The sequence below is a fragment of the Pseudorca crassidens genome, chromosome 2 (genome assembly GCF_039906515.1).
Source record: "Pseudorca crassidens isolate mPseCra1 chromosome 2, mPseCra1.hap1, whole genome shotgun sequence".
NCBI classification, from domain to species: Eukaryota; Metazoa; Chordata; class Mammalia; order Artiodactyla; family Delphinidae; genus Pseudorca; species Pseudorca crassidens.
This window is the reverse complement of record NC_090297.1, coordinates 150,154,068-150,177,057: the sequence shown is the minus strand read 5'-3', so window position 1 is coordinate 150,177,057 and position 22,990 is coordinate 150,154,068. Positions and strand designations below refer to the sequence as shown.

Sequence of the window (22,990 nt, the reverse complement as noted above, 5' to 3'; positions counted from 1 at the left end):
AACTGTTGTGGCCTCTCCCGTCGCAGAGCACAGGCTCCGGACGCACAGGCTCAGCGGCCATGGCTCACGGGCCCAGCCGCTCCGCGGCATGTGGGATCTTCCCGGACCAGGGCACGAACCCATGTCCCCTGCATCGGCAGGCGGACTCTCAACCACTGTGCCACCAGGGAAGCACTGCCCTCTATTTCTTAATGGCCGATGGTGGTCTGGCTTTCTGTTCCCCCACCTTGTGCAGTTGGGAAACTGAGGCCCGGTGGGGAGGAAGTCTTCCCCGCCCCCTCCTTCCTCACCTCCTCCTCCAGCTCCTTCCCAGGAGCCCAGAGCAGGTGGGCGGCTGCATTAGAGGCCCAGGTCTCCTGACCTCCAACCAGGTCCCGTAACTTGCCATTCTCCAGAGGGGACAACTGAGGTGATGTTTGCCCTCAGGCAGAGATGATGACGGCCCACTCCTCATTTCTGCAGGAAACCTCTCCCTGCAAACGTCCCCACACCCCAACCTTCTCTCACCGTGCCCACCTCTCAACCTCCCACCATCCTCTGAACTTCCCATGTCCAGGGATCCCTCCCTAAAATAGACTCAATGTTTCTACCGGGGCTTTTTGCTTCCTTGCCCACCCTCCCAAAGTCTCCTGTCCCAACGAGGTCCAGAGGAAGCCCCTTCTCAGTCTAACAAGCCTCTCCCCACGCAGCTGGCCACTCCTCACCTATGACCCACCAGCTTGGTTCAAGGGTGAGGGCGTCCTTCCTCAAGGTGATGGGTTCTACACACTGAAGGGTCTCTTCTTCGAGGGATCACATCTCTTTCCTTGGCCAAGCCTCCCCCCAGTCTCCGAGCTCCCAGCATTCATGTTCTCCCCGCAGCCAGTGGTGTGTGTGTGAGGGCAGGTGGGTAAGTGGACACGCTGGTGCAGACCTGAGCTGGACAGAGCCCCCTGTGGGGCTGTCTGTCTGAAGTGCCCCTCTGAGGGGACAATTTCCAGAAGAGTGGTTGTGCCTTCACTGATTTTTTTCTCCTCCATGGCTCCTGGGCTCCGGCTATGGTGCCCAGCTGGCGAATGTCAACCAAACCCTTAGTGCCGGTGACTCTGGACCCCAGGAGGCTGTGTCAGACCTGCCTGCGGCACCCTCATGATGGTCACCCCCCAAGACACATGAGAAGGTCCCATGATGCCCCGTCACTCGCTGCTGCTGCCATACAGCAAGCAGTAGGTTAGCCTGACAGCACAGAGCTCAGGGCACCGGGCCTGGGACCCAGCCCTTCTTCCCACTGTTTGCTTCTTTTTTCTTTTCTTTTTCTTTTTTGCTGTATGCAGGCCTCTCACTATTGTGGCCTCTCCCGTTGCGGAGCACAGGCAAAGGACGCGCAGGCTCAGCGGTCATGGCTCACGGGCCCAGCCGCTCCGCGGCACATGGGATCTTCCCGGACCGGGCCATGAACCTGCGTCCCCTGCATCGGCAGGTGGACTCTCAACCACTGCGCCACCAGGGAAGCCCTTTGCTTCTTGAAGAGCCCCCATTTCTCACCCGCTCCCTGGTAGGGTGTCCGGGCCAGCAGAGCACCAGCTACCCTTAGTCAGCCGGGATGATGGGCCTTGAGTAGCCCTCAGCAAATTCTTTGGAACTATTAGAATTTTATTTGTTATATATATATATATATATATATTTTCATTAGGAAAGATTAGTGCTGGGGAGTCAGGGGCAGTGTCTCCTAATGAAAGCCTGTCCCTCTGGGGATGTCTCCACACCCCAGTTCCATCTTCCCCTCCGCTGGGGAGGATCCTAGCCCACTGCTGGCAGAGCCGGCCCAGCGCACCACAGGCCTTCCCCAGCCCCTCACCCTGAAAGAGCAGAGTCCTCCCCTGAGTTTCCTGAGGCTCCTTCCCCCAGGACTGCCCAGGTCTGCTGTGCGGGCTCGGGGCTGCACCGCCCGGGACACCATCCAGTCCTCCAGCTGGCCCCATCTGCAGGGCCCACTCACTCCACTGACAATCTGAGCCTCACAGGGAGAGATGAGGGGGAGCAGAGCATTGCTGTTTAAGTCCCTTTTTAAGCTGACTGATCCACTTCTCCCAGAAAGACAGGCTTTTGAAAAGATTCTCTTATTTTTTGTGTTTTCCTGGTCCCCCTCTCACCATAAACATCAAAGAGACCTTGCCTGGGATCAGGAACTCTCCTAGCTGGGTCTTTTGGACCCAGGGGGCAGGGCCTGTTGATTCATCACCCCTGAGTATGCCTCACCCTCACGTCCACAGAAGGCCCAGCTGGGATCATGAACAGAACCTGTGCCTTGTCCTCGAGGCCAGCCTTTGGGAGGGAGAGTCTAAGCTGAGGGCTTTCTGAGCTGCTTTGCACTTTATTCGAGGAACAAACAATGCTGCCTTTGAGGGTGTGAGAAACGCCCTCGTTCATTACACACCGGCAAAGCCTGAGATCTTCATGCCAGCTCTCTTTACCCAATAAGAGTCACATCCTCCCCAGGTCCAAGTCAGCCCTGAGCTCTTCCCATTTATGACATCATTTCACTCGATAAGGGCATCATCTCCCTCCTCAGGTTTCCTGCAAACCTTCCAAGTCACTGGCAGTCCATTATTAGATTTCCTGTGTAATTCTTTTCTCCAGACCCCAGTCATCTTAGCAAGTATGTGCATGTCTAACTGTAAAGTAACACCATAGTGTCCTAATGCACATTTCAGTGGGGATGTGACTGTGGGAGTCTGCCCCTCCAAGCCTGGCCACCTCATAGCCCTGACTCTAGATCCTACATCCTGAGGACCTCATAGAAGTCCTATAATTTCACTAAGCTTACCTGCCTGTCAGCCTGCTTCCCTCCCGGATGTGGCAAGTTTGTCTTTCTCTAATTAATCCAAAAGGAACCGGCCTCCGTGCTGCAGTTCACGCCGGGCCCCAGCAGGGATGGTATTGCCAAGTTGGTAAGAGCAAAATCCCTTCATCCCAAATCCCCCAAAGCAGGTGGGTGTCCCTTCTTTGATTATGAGGGCATTCTTAGTCATATTTTGGAATAACTAAATACCCTAATCCTTGAAAGTGGCCAGATTGGGAAACTAACGTAACTAGCTACCTTCTCTCCTTTCAAAATGTAAACCGAGTACCTCTTCTGGCACTCTACCTGTAAGCTGCTCTTTCCATCCAGAGCTCACTGCAGAACTCAGACATTCCAAGGAACCTCAAGGAACCCCAAATGCCATGTGCTCCATTGCCTCCTCCTCGTGTGACGCTTTTGCTTTCCCCTCTCTTTTCTATCTTGGTCTATAGCATCACTAATCAATCATCCCTCCGTTTGCCAAGCTAGAAACCTCGGTATCAACCTCAACAGCTCCTGATTCCTTCTCTCCTACATTTGATCATCATCAATCCCTGATGGTTCTCCCTCCAAAGTCTCTTTAATCTACCCCGTCCTTGCCGTCTTCATCCTCTCATGCCTGGACCTTTCTGAATCACCCATCAAGCGCATCCTCCCTGCAGCATGAAACTTCCCTGCTGAAAGCCCTTAGCCATAGCTTTCATTTAAAAATAGCTACCTTTTATTTAATGCCTTCTCTGTGCTACCATATTATTTTATTTAGCCCTGGCAACAGCCCCATGAGGAAGATACTATTACTTGTACTTTAAAGGGAAGGAAGTGATGGCTTAGGGGAGGCTGTATGACTTGTCAGGGACACAGTGAGTAAGAGGTAGAGCCAGGAAATAAGCCAGACCCACCCGGCTTCAGAGCCCAGCTCTTCCTACCCCAGGCTGCGGCTCCCTCCTTATTCTAGCAGCACCTCTCACGTCTTCCTCTCCGAATACTCTGGGCTGGTGTGAATGAGCACATGACCTCCCTGGGAAGGAGGGGAGAGCTACTTGTAGGAAATGTCCTTGAAAACTCCTGTTTGATTTTAAAGTATAGATTTGGAAACTCCAGTTTCACCTTAAAAATCCGTGTGAGTTTTTACATTCAGTGCTCGAGTAATTATGTTTATTTTAGGGTGAAATATTTCCCTTCCAGATTTCTGAATAATAGAGACATTGCTGGAAGATGCGCCCTGCTGGCCTCCGTACTGGGCCCCTGTGTGCCCTGGGAGTCTGGTAGCGGGTCTAGAGGTCATGGGCCTACAGCATGAAGTCCAAGGTCTGGTTGGGGCTCACCAGGCCTTCATGGTCTGGTGCTGTTGGCCTTGAGAGCCCCATCGCTCACCTCGGCCCAGCGGCCCCACTTCCCTCCATGCCACGGTTCTTCCTCTTACAGACGGAGCCCACAGTGGTCCCTCACGTGAGCCCTGTGGACTCACGCCTGGGCCTCTGCCACGCCCTTCTCTCCGCCCTTCTGCGGCTCTTGCTTGTGCTTTCAACGGCCTACCGTGTCCCCCACGCAAACTGCATATGACCTTTCAACCTCCAACTCACATGTCACCTCTCTGGGCAGGCATCCTTGCCCGCCTTCGCCACCAGCACCTCTGAGTCACCTCGATGCCTTGGCTGTGTCCCCTCCCCGCCCCAGCCTATGGCACCTACCTCACTCCATGACAGTCTATCTGTTTTCTTTTTTCTTTTGTAAACCTATATGTTTTGTCTTTTCCATTATGGCCTATTACAGGATATTGACTACAGTTCCCTGTGCCATACGATAGGACCTTGGTGTTTCTCCATTCTATATATACGAGTTTGCATCTGCTAGTCCCAAACTCCCAATCCTTCCCTCCCCTCCCCCCTCCCCCTTGGCAACCGCAAGCCTGTTCTCTCTGCATGACCTCCGGTTTTGGATGCCTTACTCCTTTACCTGACCGTGGGGCCACTGAAGTCCACATCTCCAGCCCTAGCCTGACAACTCAAGAACGTTTATGGGATGGAATTATTTCCATCTTATGAGGAAATTGAGGCTCAGAGAAGTCATATGTCTTGCCCAGGGGTCCACTTGAAAGCATGAGGACGGGATCAAACCCAGGTCAGTCTGACTGCGGGTATCACACCCGTGAACGCCAAACTTCTCATCGGTAAATTTCCCCCATCATTGTGAGGGACTGACACGGGGTCACCAATCCATTCTTTTGCCAAGTAAGGACAATGGAAAAGAAAAACAAGCAGACAAACTACCATCCACTCACATCACTGTGTCATAAAAGTGACACAGCAGGAAGGACATAGTTTCAAGAATGAAGGACACTCCTTCTCCAGAAAGGACAGTTGCTAACTACACACAGACACTGGCTGTGGGTTGAGGGAGCTTCCCCGTGACTGAGCACCTGGCGATCACTGCACTGTGTTTGTGGAGGATCAGTGATCACGTATCACGCTATGAGGTCAAAGAGCATCCCTCACCTTCCAGGGGACGGCATGAGCAGGCACACCTGTGTCACCGACTGTGTGATAGAGCAGCACTTCTTGACCATGTGCTAGAGATAGACACCCCTCTTCTTCCTTTTAACATGACACAGTGAGGGCTGGGGGCCGGGAGGGGAAGCATGAATAATAGCACACGGGGGCAACCTCCGAGATGCAGGCAACGGGGTGTAAGGGTGGCAGGCTCTCCCTGGGCAGCTGCTAGGGGTGGCTGCTGTCCCTCTCCTTTGTGGACAACCCACAGGGCAGGGCCAGGCAGACCCGTGACAGCAGGCCCTTCCACAGAGGGGAGCCCTCCGATTGCCCATCCTCATTCGCTCCTTTCCTCAATTCAGAATCACTGCCGTGATGACCTCCCCACTTCCAAGAAGCCCACCTTGATTGCATATGGCAGAATAATGAAACATGCTGAGCCCCTCCCTGTGCAAATCTCTCACGGACCCTCTTCAGAGTTTCTGAACTCTATATCAGAATGGCATTAAAACTCTGCTAATACTTCCAGGTGACCTCCGATCTTCCTCTTCTCTCTCCCCCTTCTCTCCCCTGCAGTGTGGGCTGTGTGTCCCTCCTCTGAGGCCCCATCACCAGTCCTTGCCCACCATACAGTGCCTGCACTGCAGCCACTCCTGTGCCGATCTGTCTCCCTTATGAGAGCAAGGGACCTCGGAGCCCTGGACGGGACCTGACACACGTGACATACTCAACACATGCTTGTTGAGAGACTGCACCAAGTGGTCTACATCTATCCATCATTTTGATTGGAGGATGTCAGCAACTCCCGCAGGCTTCATTATTCCACTTGGACCAATACTTGGCACCTTGGGGCTTCCCTCCCATCAGTGAGGACTGAACTAGAGCATTACTTTTCAAACTCTTACTAAATTAGAGTCTCCAGGGGTGAGGTATCGAACTGTATTTTTTAGAAACTCCACAAATGATAACCAGCCGGATTGAGGGACCACTGATGATGGATTCTAAGGAAGCTTGATGCCTCTGGTATTCTGTGGTTCCAGAATTGGAATACTGTTGAGCCCATTCAACAGCTGATTAATTAAGATGATGAGCAATCCTGTCCCACCCTCGTCCCTCCCAATATATACTTTTCTGGACGCTCCTGAGTTGCCCCATCCTAGGGGGCAGCTGGCAGCTGCCACTCACCCTTGACAGAGCCCGACTGGCCAGCATCTCGAAGGCTTGTACCACATTGATGTCATTCTTGGCACTGACTTCAAAATAGGGAATATCCTTCTCTTTACACCAGTCTTGGGCTACCTCCTGTGGCACCTGCATGAGGGGAAGAAATGATCACTGTTCCTGTGTCCCCATCTCCACCATCCCCACCATGACTATCACCATTATCACAGTCCCACCTTCCCCACCACCACTCTCATTTATTGAGAACCTTCCATGGGTCTGTAAGTTTACAGGTGTTATTATTATTTTTAAAATTAATTAGTTAATTAATTTATTTTTGGCTGCGTTGGGTCTTTGTTGTTGTGCGCAGGCTTCTCTCTAGTTGCAGCGAATGGGGGCTACTCTTCGTTGCGGTGTGTGGGCTTCTCACTGCGGTGGCTTCTCTCGTTGTGGAGGGCGGGCTCTAGGCACATGCGCTTCAGTAGTTGCGGCTCGCGGGCTCAGTAGTTGTGGTGCATGGGCTTAGTGGCTCCGCAGCATGTGGGATCTTCCTGGACCAGGGCTCGAGCCCGTGTCCTCTGCATTGGCAGGTGGCTTCTTAACCACTGCGCCACCAGGGAAGCCCCACGTGTTATTTTTTAACATAAGCCAATGAAGTAGCTATTGTTAGCTCCATTTTACACATGAGGAGTTCGAGGACTGGAGTGTGTGGGGCTGAGCAGGGTTTGAATACAGGCCTGGAAGAATTAGAGCCCTCTGAACTATGCCATCTTCTTAAGGCCTACACTAGGAGCTTCTTCCTGCCATTGACTCCTTCCTCAGTTCCTTCAAAGGGAGGTGGACATAACAGACACTAGCCAGGGAGGGAGGACTTCCTTCTCCTGAGCTGGTTGACCAGGCCCACGCTGCTGGGCAGAGACTCAGGTCCCTGTTAACCCTTCTTCCTCGGGGTAGAGTCTTTGGAACAGTTGATAAGCTCCCACTCTGGGCCAGATACTAGGTTAGACATCTGATCCTATTAACTCACTTAATCCTCTAACAACCTTGTGAAATGGGTCTTTTTAGCTTCACTTTATAGATAAGAACACTGAGCCTCAGAGAGGTTCAGCAGCTTGCCTCAGATCACACAGCTAAGGAAGGCAGAACTTGGATCCAGCCACAGCTCAGTGGTCCCATGGCATCTGCACTGCCCTCTTCAGGGCACTGCACAAGAATTCTGCTGGTCTGTCTCTCCCACTGGACTGCAGGTTTCTTGAACTCAGGGTCAGGACTTTTAGCTCTTGGCCTGGCACCATGAACCACTCAGTACAGGCTGAATGAATACGGCTCTACCCAAATGCAAACGCCAATCACAGTTTGAGGATTAGACTGGAGAATGCTCTGGCAGCCAGTGGGTTCCTTCCAAAGACATTGGTTCCTGAGTTTAGTCTAATCAATTATTTTGGGGAAGAGGGAATGACCATATATTGATATTTGCTGTGCCTGATACTTTCTAACCATTATTTCACTTTAAGGGAGCCAAGGTTTTTCTCATGGAGAAAGAATCATTCTGCCCCTTTCCTTGAACCCAGGGCAGCCAGGGGGAGATCTGAGACTGTTCCTTGTCACATTGTCTCCTGCAGGTTCTGGAAAGCCTAGCTTACTGGGATTCAAGGAACCATCACTGTCCCCTGTCTCTTTGGCCCTTGCTGTCCTGGCCTCAGGAGTGGCAGCAGGCCCCAGGGACTCATGGCTCTCTTTCACAAAGCCTCTGTTGTCCAGTGGCATTGCTCTGGTATTGTGAGGCTCGCTTCCTAAGACTGCAGGGTAGAAACTGGGGTAGCTAAGCAGCCTGCCCTTTGGGGAGCCCAGATGACACCTCTGGTCCCCCACGCTCAGTCTCCCTGGAGCTGCTGCACTTCAGCAGAGCAGGGAGAGAGTCCAGGCCATGGTCTTTGTCTCTGATCTCTAAGGTCCTCCTGCCTTTTGGGGCGAGGGGCCCCCGAACTGGCCACAACTGCTCTGTTCTGTGGAGCATAGATGTCCTTGATCTGGTGAACAACCAAGAAGCCTAACAGATCGGGGAAAATCCTGAACTATGTGGATGAAGAATCAAGGATGGCCAAGTTGCTGATTATTATTGTCCTTACTAGTAACACACAAATAAATAATCATTAGAAATTAACATGTTATAATAATACCTTGATGGCATCTTTGGAATCCCAAAGGTTTTGCATCTTTTAAAGTTCTTTAAAAGACCTTAGGGTGGGCTTCCCTGGTGGTGCAGTGGTTAAGAATCCAACTGCCAATGCAGGGGACACGGGTTCGAGCCCTGGTCCAGGAAGATCCCACGTGCTGTGGAGTGACTAAGCCTGTGCGCCACAACTACTGAAGCCAGTGTGCCTAGAGCCCGTGCTCCGCAACAAGAGAAGACATGGCAATGAGAAGCCCGTGCACCGCAACGAAGAGGAGCCCCCGCTCGCCACGACTAGAGAAAGGCCACACGCAGCAATGAAGAGCCAATGCAGCCAAAAATAAATTTAAAGAAAGAAAGAAAAGGAATAAAAGTTTAAAAAAAAGACTTTAGGGCAAGGACTGGACTTACTCTTCTTATTGCTCCCCCTTCTTTATATCCTACTGCCACCAGCTAATGAGCATTTTTCTGGGCACATCGTTGGTGCTCAGGAGTTGCAGTAAAAATGGAAGTAAATTGCAATGAAGTCAAGTGTCTCTGCTTCTCCAAGAAGCAGGGAGATTCTTCATATGCTATGGCATGAGAAGCTGAAGCCCAGACTGGTGCCCAAGGTCACCCAGAGACAAAGCTAGGAAGACAAGCCCACACCTACAGCCCGAAGATCTCTCTGTCCCTTCTCAACCACTGACAGTGACTGGGCCTGCCCAGAGTCCGGTTATGACAGACGTTTTCTCTCACTTCTCCCCGATCATTCTCTGTCTGGTTTTTACGGAGTGATTAAATACACACTCTAGAATATCAGTTGAGATTGTGCTGCAAATTAACATTCCTTTTATATCCCTCACCTCTCCCACTCAACCTCAGAATGTCGCCCTGGGAAGAAAATGACCCACACAGCACTTTTCCCTTCCAATTCTAGTTACAGCTTCATGATTTTTAAAATCATCTTGTCTTCTTTTATTTATAAAATAACAGCTATTTATAATTTAGGCTCTGACTGGAAATAAACTCAGGGTGTCAGCCGTGGGGACATGGGAAGTATGAAAATTTTGAAAGTGTTACTTCCATTGATTTTGTTTTGGCTGACAATAGACTACTTTTTTTTTTTTTTTTCGGTACACGGGCCTCTCACTGTTGTGACCTCTCCCATTGCGGAGCACAGGCTCCGGACGTGCAGGCCCAGCGGCCATGGCTCACGGGCCTAGCCGCTCCGCGGCATGTGGGATCTTCCCAGACCGGGGCACGAACCCGTGTCCCCTGCATCGGCAGGCGGACTCAACCACTGAGCCACCAGGGAAGCCCTATACTACTTTTTAAAAATTAATTTATTTTTATTTTTGGCTGTTTTGGGTCTTTGTTGCTGTGCGTGGGCTTTCTCTAGTTGAGGTGAGCAGGGGCTACTCTTCGTTGTGGTGCGTGGGCTTCTCATTGTGGTTGCTTCTCTTGTTGCGGAGCACGGGCTCTAGGCCTGAGGGCTTCAGTAGTTGTGGCACGTGGGCTCAGTAGTTGTGGCTCGCGGGCTCTAGCACGCAGGCTCAGTAGTTGCGGTGCACGGGCTTAGTTGCTCCATGGCATGTGGGATCTTCCCGGACCAGGGCTCGAACCTGTGTCCCCTGCATTGGCAGGTGGATTCTTAACCACTGCACCACCAGGGAAGTCCCGACAATATACTATTAACATTTTACTTTCCCTGTTACAATTTGGCTTGTTCATTAAAAGTCAGATGTTTGACAAAATTAGTCCACTTTGCAGACTTTTATTTCTGATGCTTTTCCATCTCATATGCATTTAATTAATTAATTTGTTTGTTTGTTTGCCTTTGGCCACACCACATAGCATGTGAGATCTTAGTTCCCCAGTCAGGGATTGAATCTGTGCCCCCTGCAGTGGAAGCACGGAGTACTAACAACTGGACCGCCAGGGAATTCCCTAATGTGCATTTATTTATTTATTTTTGCGGTACGCGGGCCTCTCACTGTTGTGGCCTCTCCCGTTGTGGAGCACAGGCTCCAGATGTGCAGGCTCAGCGGCCATGGCTCACGGGCCCAGCTGTTCCACGGCATGTGGGATCTTCCCAGACCGGGGCACGAACCCACGTCCCCTGCATCGGCAGGCGGACTCTCAACCACTGCGCCACCAGGGAAGCCCCTATTTATTATTTTTTCCGTTTTTTTTTTTAACCTCTTTATTGGAGTATAATGCTTTACAATGGTGTGTTAGTTTCTGCTTTATAACAAAGTGAATCAGCTCTACATATACATATATCCCCATACTTCCTATGCATTTAAAATGATCAATTGTGTGTGTTAAGATTAGTGTACCGATACATCTTAAACCAATCAAAAATAACAAAGAAAACATAATCCCAATGTTATGAATCAGCAGTAAGTTAGAAACTGCCTGAGTGTAGAGCAAAGAATTCACGTCCTAGTGAATAAATTCCTTGCAGCATAGATGCTAGCAGAACTGTTCTTTCCAATAAACTAATTTTTTTTTCACTTTTACCTTGTGTAGAAGGTGTAGGGGTTTTAAGAAAAATCTAAGTCAGTAATTTCTTTAAAATTATCCTGGTGAGGTATTGATTGATTGATTGTGGTAAAATATACATAAACATAAGATTTACCATTTTAACTATATTTAAGTGTACAGTTCAGTGGCATTAGTACATTCACATCTTTGTGTAACCATCACCACTGCTCATTTCCACAGCTTTTTCATCATCCCACATCTAGCATATATGTTTTAAATATTCATTTTCATTTTGTTAAGTAGGAAGAGCTTCCCGATCTTCCCAGCCCACACCTTGGAGATATTAAATTAAGGAGGGTAACAGTCACTTCCATGTATTAAGATTGCCACGTGCTTTGTAGGCATCATTGCCTATAATCCTCAAACAACCTCATGAAATCTGAGTCTGGTCTCTATTTCACAAAGAAGCTGGAACTGGCCAAGGACACACACGAATTTGAGCATGAATTTGAGCCCAGAGAAGGTGCCCCTTCCGGTGGCCCTCAGCTCTCATCCACTCAACCCTGTGCAAGCGGGGAGCGTCTCCAGCCTGGATCTCCAAGCCCAGGGTGTGCCTCTCAGCAACTGGCGGTGTCCCCTGCTGGGTCTGTGCCGTTTGAGGGCAGCCGCTTCCCAGCCTCACCTCTAGCTCCACGATCCTGGGTCTCTGGACTGAAGTCCCTCTGCTCTCCCCACTTCCAGTTCCTCCTCCCCACCTCCCTGTGCTCATTTCATGGCTGCGAGCACTTCCTTACCTCTGTTCCTCCTGCCTCCCTTCAAGCCCTTCCCTTGTCACCCTCTCCAGTGCGGGTTATTTCCACACCCTACTCAGTACAGACCCCAGAGACCTGGATGGGCTTGCCTGGGTCTTTGCTGCTTCTTTCAAACTTTTATTCTTCCTCTCTCTGCAGAGCAAAGCTCATCTCCCTGCAGCTGGGATCGGACCCCCTCTACCCCTCTGAGTCGTCACCTACGCCTCCCATCCTGCCAGGTACCCCCTGGTTCACTGAACACTTGCGATCTCGTGAAGCTTCCTCTGCATGCAGCCCCCAACGCTCACGAGAGCCTCACACTTCCTTCCCCTGTAGCCGTCTTCACCTTCTCTCCACTCAGCCTCTCCTTCCCAGGCCCAGACCCAGGGCCTCCATTGTCTGGTCTCCTTTCCCCGCCCTCCTTCTGCCCTGTTCCTCAACCTCTGACAGCCTCCTGGTTCTTCAGCCTCTTCTTGTCTCTCCTCTTTCCTCCATGGGTTCTCAGTGTGTCCCCTTGCAGCTCTGTTTTTCAGCTACTCTTGTCTGGAAAAACCTTCCATCAGGTCCCTGGCTTTTACCCCATGTACCACGGTTGAAGAAAAACACAACATAGACTCCACTTCAAACTCCTGGCCTCCTGAGCCCTTGGTGTCACCCATCACTTCTGGTCTTTGTCTCTGACTAGCCCCTTCACCCGTTGCTCTGCCCATCAGCTCTGGTCTTTGTCCCTGACTAGCCCCTTCACCCGTTGCTCTGCCCATCAGCTCTGGTCTTTGTCCCTGACTAGCCCCTTCACCCGTTGCTCTGCCCATCAGCTCTGGTCTTTGTCCCTGACTAGCCCCTTCACCCGTTGCTCTGCAGGGTGACTGGCACAACTTCACCATGATTCTGGAGACTCCTCCTGGGCTCCCTTCTCAACAGAAGATGGTGCCTCTTATTTCACTGAGGAAACGTCGGACTCTCAGTCTTGAACTCCCTCGACTGCCCACCCCACGACTTGCAGGTATATGAAGCAAGATGTGAAATGGAAGCTTTGGCAGAGACACTACAGTGTGATTGATGCCAGGTATCAGGTTGGTTGGGAGACAGACCACCCCTGGGACCGTGCACATTTCCAAACGTTCATGACCAAGAATCTGCTAGATGACTCTAACACCCCGGCATGGAATAAAAGGATTGAAAAGGAGGTTAGAAAGGATTTTTTGGGGGGGGCGGAGAGTTGTGTTGGGGGGACACCCCTCCCAAGAGGGAGACCATGTAAGGCCTCACCTCTGGCCAAAAGAGGCCACTTGGAAAGGTTAACATATGACCCCTGGAGCTTGGTGGCTACAGTGGATTGGTATCTGATTGCATCTGAGGGATTTAAGGCAAAAGGCAACAGGGCAGAGAGAGGACAGACTGCACTGAGAACGAATTACCCTTGGCCCTACAATGGAGCCAGAATGCATGGGTTTGCCTTATGAAAGAGAGGCGGGCTCCACAGAGAGCTAGCCAGCCTGGAGCTGTTGTAAACCCCATCAGGAAGAGTGTCTGCAGGAGGAGGGGACCCCATGGAGTGGAGGATGGCTCTTAAGCTCCTACATTAGGAGCTGAGGAAGAATATGCAAGACCCTTGTCAGGGGAGGTACAGTTAAATGTTCCCAGTGGAAGCTTCTTAGGACCCAAAGGAGTAATCCACCAAGAGACAAGTTGAAATACCTGTTGGGTCCGGAGAGCACAAACTATCTTAAGACAGTACCAGTCAAATAAGGGTGTTTTCGCTTCTCCTGACCTCTAATCCCTCTTTTTGCTTCATTCCTGATGGGGTCTGAAACCAAAATTATCCTGAGAAGGGGAGGAAGTGTGGACACATAAAGTTGGCAATGAGATGCCCCTCCTAGACAACAGTGTTCTCACTTGCAGCTGGCCCCAGTGGAAAGAAGAGAGACCCCTTGGCTGTGAATGAACTTAGGACTTTGATTCTTATTTGAGATTGGATATTTGTAATTAGAGAATTGACACTAAATTTGCAACCTGAAGTTCCCATAGAATTGATGACTTCTAGATTTCTATTTCCAGCACAGACTTCTCCTTTGACGTTTCATTCTTATGTGTTCTAAAGCTTACTGGTCATTCCCAATTAGTTGTTCTCCAAGCTCCTCCAACTCAGCGTGTCAGAACCAAACTCCTCTCTCTCTCTGAACAAGAGGCTCTTCTTTATGGTGGTAATAGTTTAGTTGGAAGCACCACCGTCCATTCATCCACCCACCCACCCATCATTCCAAATGATGCCTCAGTTCTCCTATCACTTTTCTCCATTTGAACACTTGTGAAAATGTGGTTCAAATATGAACCCCATTTATTTTCTCTATTTGAAACACTAAGACAACTTGTTCAGACGCTCTTTTTGGTGTCCTTTGGGCTTTGTTTGGCACAAGAGCATCTTTTATAAATTGTCTACTTTTATTCTTTTCTCATTAGTAGGCAACGATGAACTGAGCTCTACTCAATGCCACTGCAGTGGTGAACACCTACATAAGTGTGGTCACCGCAGCCATGGAGCAAGCAGATCATTTGTCAAGTGGCTGGCCAGGTGATATAGAATATGCTTAAGCTAATAAGAAATAAATACGGTATTACTACTTTCCCAGAAAATTTGTAGTTTCAAGAATTCATAACTGCAGACCCCCTATCTGACCCTGGGTAGAAATACTGTTCTACAGGTTAATTCAAATCCCACCTGCCTACTTCTGATGCCTTCATTCTTCCATTCCCTCTCTCTAGACAAAATTGCCTTCGGCTCTTGGCTCACATCATTCTATTTCTTACCTTTGTTCTTGCTGTTTCTTCAGCCTGGAACCCACTTCCTTATAGGAAGCCCTTTCTATACTCTGGGCTTAAGTAGATAGATGCCCTTTCACTATGGTCCCCAAATATCCAAGGTGTATCTCTATGATTGCTTATGATTTATCTTATTGTATCATAAGTGTCTTTAAATTATCTGCATCCATTACTAGATTGTGAAATTCTTAAGGTAAGGACCCTGCCTGATTCAACTCTGTATGTGTGGGACTTAACTCAGTGCCTGGCATATAGCCAGTCCTCACATGTTTGGTAAATGAATGAATGAATGAGTCAGCGGTACCTGCCGGTCTGCCAGATCGATCTTGTTCCCCAGCACCACCATGGGGTAGGACTGCTCCATTGGAATGGTTTTGGCCAGAACATCATCCCTCCAGGTTTCCAGGGCTTCAAAGGTCTCCAGGTCAGTGACATCAAAAGCCAGGATGCAGCCATCAGAGCCTTTGTAGAAGGTAGACACCATGGAGCGGAATCGCTCCTGTCCTCCTGTGTCCCAGATCTGGAGGGGAAGAACAGAGGCTCCATGGGGCTGTGATGAGTGGCTGAAGGTATGCCCAACCAGGTCACATCATGTCAAAACTTCCTTTTCTGGGTAGGGGGCAGATAGCCCCGGCACAGGTGCACGAGGTCCTTTCACACATGGGCATCACACACCCTGTCACCCATGTACACTATAGAATCTCTGCAGTAATATTTAACATCCCAAGAGTACTTTCACATCTGAGTCCTCATTTTCCACCTGGGGCGTCAGGACAGTCATTGTTCTTCCACCTGATAGATTTGGACCTTGGGAGTGACTTGCCCAAGTCCACTTGGCAAGTTTTCCAGGGAACCTGAGCCTTAGGGTGGGGCCTCTTAATTCTGGATTAATGCTCTTCCTTCTAGATCAGGGATCAGTAAATTTTTCCGTAAAGGGACATATAGTAAATAACGTAAGCTTTGCAGACTATACACCGTCTGTTGCCACTACTCAATTCTGCTGTTGTACTGTGAAAGCAACCAAAGAGACCATGAGTAAACAAACGGGCAGGGCTGTGTTCCAATAAAACTTTATTTTCAAAAGCAGATGGCGGACAAGATTTGGCCCATGAATTAAAGTTTTCTGATCTATGCTCTAGACTCTTCTAGCTCCTGGTGCACATTGCTGTGTGAGTGGCCATCCACGGAATGTGGGGTGATATTCAGGTGTGTATATTGAAGAGGGAATGAGAGGGCAGCTCACCTGTAGCTTCAAAGTTGTGTCATCCAGTATGATAATCTTGGAGAGGATACTAGCTCCCAGTGTGGTCTGATAGTCCTCATAAAATGTCTTGTGCACGAATCGGTGGAGGAGGGAAGTCTTTCCAACACTAAGGAAAAAACCCAGACACATGTGGACACACACACACACACACATATCCATACCTTTCTCAACATCTTACCATGACCCTCTCACCACTGTCTCTCTCTGAGATTTTGAATTTCTAACATTTGCAGTTTGAGTAGCTTGCTAATACTAGGGAATGGACACAAGAAGCAGGGACCAAAGTGAGCAGAGAAGTTTGCAGAGAGCTGAGTGCCTCACAGCAAAAGGTTCAGGTCTTTCCTGAATGTGGCAGGAGGTAGGAGGGCAGAGAGATGCTAAATGGCTTGCCTAATTCACACACCTAGTTACTGCAGAGTTAAGTGCAGAGCTGCAGTCAGAAACCAGGTAGCCTGACTCCCAGTCTCTTTCTCCCATCTCAGTTCCCTTCCCTGGGGTGGAATGCCCTCCCTGGTGCCACTCTGAATCAGAAAGGGACCCATGCAAGGTGGGAGCACATACAGGACGTCTCACTGTTCTTGGGTAGGGGCTTCTTCCCAACCCTCAGACCCCGAGCTGAACTTGGCTTACCCCAGGGATCCGATGATGATGAGCTTGAGGTCCACCTTCTTCTGAGGATTCATGGAGGGGCTTCAGAGCCTGTAGGGAAACAGAAGTCATCTACATGCTGGCCAGAGTAACCCTGTGGCCATTGTCACTGGGGCTGGTCTCTACTTTCCCCTCGTCATGTGCAGAACTCTGTCCTGGGATCGGATGGGTTTGTTCTCCAAAAGAGGCGGATGACTCAGCAACCCTTACACACCCACCTCCGCACCCCCCCGGGGGTCTCTCTGAGGCTGGAAGGATGGTGGCCCCGCCCTGTAGGACAGGCACACCTCTCACCTTTCAGCTCTACCAACCCCGTGGAGCACCAAGGCTGGACTGGACTGAACAGAGGCCTCGCAGACAGCCTGTGTTCCAAGCCTGGAGCCAGGGATGGAGGGAAGAGGAGATGGGGGTGGGACAAGGGGTCCATTGTTAGGACTGCTGAGAGGCTTTGGATGGAAGAGTGGCCTTCCTTCAGCCCGAGGTGTTGCTGCATTGGCAGAATCAAAAGGCTCTTCTCTAATGCAGCTGGTGGGGGTGTAACTGGTACATGTTTCTGGAAAGCTGCTTGGCACAGAGTATTGAGAGCCTTAAACATGTCCCTGCCCTCCACTTCTAGGAATTTGTCCTAAAAACATAATCTGAAACGCAGGCAAAGCCTCTTGTTCAAGAATGTTCTTTCCCAGCGTCATTTATAAACATCCAACAATAAAGAAAAAAAAAATCATGGCACACGATGAACTATTAAGCAGTCGTTAAAATGGAGTTTGTGAGCATATTATAATAACGTGGGAAAACGCTTACACCACAGGATCTAAATGAAAAACAGAAGACACTAAACTGTACATACCATACCGCCCCCCCGTATTGAAATGAATTCCTACTTGCATGGAAAAAGATCTAGAAAGAAATATATAAAAAACGTAAGTGGTTAATTCTGGGTGGTAGGAACCTATGATTTTAACTTTGTTCTCTATACTTTTTAGTACGTTCCAATTTTTTTTAACAACACACATGTCAAACATGTATTGTTCCTATAAGAGAAAAATACTTGTATGTCTGTTTTATACATATAAATTATATATGTATATATATTGTGATTATTAACAAGATAAAGCAAAACTGTCTCAGGGAATTATGCTTAACTGGCTCCTTGGTTCGACCCTTACGCGCACACACATATATACTATTCCCAACTCCTGGGTCTTCTGACCTTGGATGCGGTAGGTGCATTGAGTTAACCTTGATCTGACTCTGCCTGGTCGAGGTAGCAAAAGTTGGTCAGCTTGAACTTGCCTGGTACTGGGAAAAAGCTCTCAATTGGACGTCCTGAGGTTTTGGTTCTAATTCTCACTTTGCCACTGTGTGATCTTGGGCCAGTTACTTCCCCTCTTTGAGTCTTGGCTTTCCAACTAGAGGATGAGCCATCTGGGCCCCAAAGACCCAAGGCCCCTTCTGGTTGAAAAATGCTTTATCTACTGGGGTGTAACTCGCTGGGCCACGAGAGCCTTGCCCAGGGCAAAAGACAAAACAAATAGGAGCCCACTCCAGGGAGTCATCAGGGGAGAAAGGAAAGGGGGGAGTGATTACAGCAGAGAGAAAATGTCAAGTGCCCCGGCAGAGGCCCCAAGAAACTGCTGTGAGAATTCAGGGCTGGGGGAGAAGCTGCCAATCCAACTGGGCCCTGAGGAAATGACACAGGTAGTTGGGGGTGATATTTCCAAGGAGGAAATGAAATATCAAAGCTCTGGGAACAGGGGAGTGGAGAAGGTGGATGGTTTGCTTCAGGGAAGGGTGAGGCGAAGAGTGTGGAGAGAGAAAAGCCTAGAAAGGAAGCAAGATTAAGATGGGTCATGAATACAGACCAAGGATTCTGTCATTCATTTATTCATTCGTCAAACATTTCCCACGCTTCAGACAGGCAGAGGAAGAGAATTCAAAGTATTAACAGGGGCTGGTATTTTGTAATGGGTGTCACCGCCCAGAAGGAAACCAGCCAAAGGAGAAGTGACTCAGAAGCTTCTGAAAGGTATGTGTCTCTAAGCATCAGTTACCAGTCGGGAAGGGGAGCAAGGGTGAGCTCTTTCCTAAAGGCTTTGGTACAACCCGCTAACTTAGCCTCAAAGGCCAATAGAGTGCCCTGGAAAGGGAGTCAGAACAAAAGGGAGGCGGGGGAAGTGGGAAGGGAACCAGCATTGGCTGAGCACCTGCAGGGGCTGCTCTGTAGGGCTTAGGAAATCATGAGCTATGAGATGAGTACAACGGGGCTCAGAGAAGCCAAGTCACTCATAACTCATCTAAGGCCCCACAGGTAGTATACGGATGAGTTAACGTGTGAGTCAAAGGCCAGAGAAGGCTGCTCTGTGCCATGTTGCCCCCTGACGTCCTGAGTTTGAACCGTAGAATCTGTGTGCACAGGATCTAGGGCACTGGGCTCAGGTTTGGTGAACCCCAACAAAACCCTGGTAGAGCTGTAGGGGATCGAGAGAAAGGCAGCCAAAGGGACAAGAGCCACAGTGGAAGCCAAGGGAATGGGCTGCTGAACAGGAGCCGTCGTGTGTGGACTGACCACAGGGGTCAAAAGAGCATCCTGAGGCAGAGGGGAGCAGATTCACACGTTGCCATGCGGAGTTGTCAACGCTCACACTATAAGCTAAGGTTTACTCGCCTGGTGGTGTTGTAGAGCACTTTGCGAATATGCAAATAAACATATCATCGGGAGGTTAATAAATGAATACATTATTATACTACATTTAACACACATAGTACATTATTATAATGCATTTATGGCACTAATTAAGGGCTCAAGAAACGTTAGCACACAGAAATATCTTGTGGGATTGATACTACTCTTATCTCTGTTTTACCACTGAAGTGTTTAGAGAGGTGTTTAGCTCATCTCTAAAAGCACGGTCTGTAAGTGGCAGAACTGGGACTTGAATACAGGCCTGACTCCAGAGATCACACTCTTAGCTGCTAGGTCCTACTTACCGCCTTCTGTGAAACTAGAATGAGGATCACACACCCTGCCACTTGGTGCCCCTGTCGGAGAGTCTGGGGGGCTGGATGGTTCGGGTTTGACATGGTGCAGCAGAGCTGGTGTGCGTATGAAGGGAAAGCTGGGGTTGAGGGCGGGGCAGGTGGAAAGTGCATGCGTATAACAGAGGATCGATATCCACTATGTGTAAAGCACTCTACAGACAATCAAAGACAACACAGAACATAAAAGCGGGCAAAGAATACGAATAAGTAACCAGTAGAGATCTTATAAATGATAAGTAGTAACCCTTGGGAGACACTTAAACTTACTAATTTTTAAGGACATGCAAAGTTAAAAAATACCACTCTTTTACCCACCAGAGTGGCAAAAATTCAGAAGATTGATGATAATATTTAGTGTTGACAAGTGGGTGGGGGAAAACTCTTGTTTACTGCTGATAGACTCTGAATTGGCACTGTCTTTTTTGGACGGCAGTTTGACAGTATCAAAATTTAATATGCATATACCCTAGATTCTAATTCTAGGAGTCTATCCAACAGAAATACACATATGCTCAAACATACATTTTTACAAAGATAATTGCTGAAGAACATTGTAACCTAAATGTCCATCAATAAAAGACCCTTGGCCTAAATTATGATCCATACATACTCTGAAATACTAGGCAGTTTTTAAATGAGTGAAGTAATGAAGTGGAAAAATATGACAATTTAAGTGAAAAAAAATCACTGAACATTTTGTATAGTATGATCACAATTGTATAAAAACAACAACCCTGTGTGTGTGACTATATGTTTAATATTATATGTATGCTTGTCCTGCAATACATAGAAAGCTATGGATAGATACATACTAAATGATTAATAGGATGTGGGGAAAGGTAGATTAGAGGCAAGGAGCTATTGTTTTATTTTATATATGCCTTCTGTTAAAATTTGTTACACAAGTCTAAGTTGTTATTGTAATTAAAAATATCAAATAGGGCTTCCTTGGTGGTGCAGTTGTTAAGAATCCGCCTGCCAATGCAGGGGACACAGGTTTGATTCCTGGTCCGGGAAGATCCCACATGCCACGGAGCAACTAAGCCCATGAGCCACAACTACTGAAGCCCACGCGCCTAGAACCCGTGCTCCGCAACAAGAGAGGTCACTGCAATGAGAAGCCTGTGCACCGCAATGAAGAGTAAACCCCGCTCGCCACAACTAGAGAAAGCCCGCACGCAGCAATGAAGACCCAATGTAGCCATAAATAAATAAATAAATATTTTAAAAATTTAAAAAATAAAAAAAGCCTGGTGAGGACTTTTCAGTGTATGTGGCATGAAGTCCAGTTTCCTGGCTTAAATTCCTGGAATTCCTCACCACGTCTAAAAATATATATATACATCAAATAAAGACAACATTTCTTTATAAAGAGCAGGTGGAAGGATGGCAGCCCAAAGACATCTGAGTGTGACTTCCTGACAGGACAAGTCACTTTTGTGTCTGGGGCAGGAGAGAGAGGCCTCCTGGGACTCCAGAGTGATCATGAGTTTTGGCGTCAGAGTTTTCATCCCACCTCCATATATTTGTGACCTTGGGAGAGTTTCTTAACCTTGGTGAGTCTGTTCCCTTGTGGGTAAAATAGACATCACTCATGGCTGTGGCTGATTCTGCAGTGTGGCATGTGTCATGCTCTTAGAGCAAATTGGAAAGACCTGGTTAAACGGTTAAACACGGTGGGGGGCAGATACCTGATTTGTAGTGCCTGCCGCTTTCTGTGGTGTAAATACTCCCACCGTGGCTGATTTCAAGCTACCAGTGTGGATCATTCTCCAGTTCACTACAGAAGGACCCCAAAGTTCATCTAGTCCGACCTCCCACCCAGTGCTTGAGCCACCTGCACCATATTCATGGAAAGATGGCCAGACTTGCCCCACAGAACTTGCCTCCACTAGGGGTGGATTTCTCCTGGAAGCCACAGAAAGAATGCTCAGTTCCTCTGCTACCTGCCAGCCCTCCTGAGATTTAAAGTCTTGGAGTTTTACTTGAGTCTTTTCTTCTCCAGATTCTTATAACTCACCTCAGCCTTTACTCTGAGCCCCCTACACCCACCACTGCCCTGGTTCTTCCTCTGGCTGAGCCCTCAAAGTCTGCTGCCATGCAGATTCCCCTACACCCCGCCAGAAGGGCAGGGATTGGCTGGGGCTGCTATTTGCAATAGCCTGTCTCTCTCTTCCCTTCTCCACCAGCTTGGTGTGTGTGGTTGACTCTGTTCCTTGCCATGCCTTCTCACAAGACATTCAGGATCAAGCAATTCCTGGCCAGGAAACAAAAACAGAATTGTCCCACTCTCCCAGTGGATTTGCATGAAAACTGGTCATAAAATCAGGTACAACTCTAAGAGGAGATATTGGAGAAGAGCCAAGCTGGGTCTGTAAGGAATCACACACGAGACGGCCCACATATCGATGCTGTATCAAGGTCACTGGCATCTTACCATATCTAGCTGTCCACTGTCTGGACAGCAGGACATGTTCTACTGGGAAAAATGATTTTCCTCTTTGTTTCTATGCTTCTGCACTAGCAGGTTGGTTCAGTAGTAAATATGTGAGCCCTTTTGTTTGAAAAATAAAATAAAATAAAACAGCCTGGTCGTTGGTCCCAGGATAACTAGCAGCAAGAGGGTGACCAGGACTACATCACTGACAATGGAGGGTGGCTTGAGGGTAGACACTGGATGGGCTCACCAGGGAACCACGTGCAGATTTCAGACTGTGCCTGAAGGTCCTTCTTGTAACATTTGGGCTCTGCCCTTGGCTGGGCTTTGGCAATGTCTGTCCTTTTAAGCCTCCTTCCTCCCACTCAGCTGACTCAGATACTTTAAACCAGTGCATCCTCCTAGAGGCCAGACTGAGTCATCACCCTCCACTGTTAAATAACAGTGAAAAGCAGGTTTGCAATGCAGGGCCCCCCTTCAGCCGGCTCAGGTCTGAACAGAGCAGAGTCTGCCGGGGACTGTTCTCCACTGCACGTGGCTAACTCTTCTCCCCATCTTGCCTGGCAGGACTTCTAAGCCCTAGCCTTGCCCATCTGCCACAGTTCAGTGTAGCTCAGTGCCCAGGGAGTGAGAAAGATGCAGTTGATGCCTCCCCAGTGCCCCCACCCCATGCAACACATTCTTTTTAAAGTCAGTCTTCTAAGAACTCTTGGACCTGCTGTGTTTTTACCTTCCCACTTTGTTTCTCTCTACCCTCCTGGCCCCAACCGGGACGCAGACACAACCTTCCGCCTAAAAGAGGTGTTGGGTGAGGTGTCATTTCTGCTGACGGGGGGGAGGGATGAGAGGCAGTGAGCAGGGGGGCAGCTGAGATTTCT

The 22,990-nt window shown here is 49.0% G+C and overlaps 1 protein-coding gene and 1 pseudogene across 2 annotated transcripts in view; one reads left to right on the top strand and one right to left on the bottom strand.

Moving 5' to 3' along the window:
- Positions 1 to 22,990, bottom strand: part of RAB7B (RAB7B, member RAS oncogene family) — a 36,176-nt gene that overhangs the window by 11,734 nt on the left and 1,452 nt on the right. For both annotated transcript variants that reach the window (XM_067729201.1, XM_067729202.1), the window contains exons 2-5: positions 16,619 to 16,687; positions 15,968 to 16,094; positions 15,029 to 15,244; positions 6,496 to 6,621 (exon numbers count right to left, since the gene is read on the bottom strand). In XM_067729201.1, coding sequence (XP_067585302.1) covers positions 6,496 to 6,621; positions 15,029 to 15,244; positions 15,968 to 16,094; positions 16,619 to 16,671 — 522 coding nt within the window. In that variant the 5' untranslated portion in view covers positions 16,672 to 16,687. The remainder of the gene's footprint in view (positions 1 to 6,495; positions 6,622 to 15,028; positions 15,245 to 15,967; positions 16,095 to 16,618; positions 16,688 to 22,990) is intronic.
- On the top strand, positions 21,897 to 22,053 carry LOC137219916 (large ribosomal subunit protein eL39-like; annotated as a pseudogene).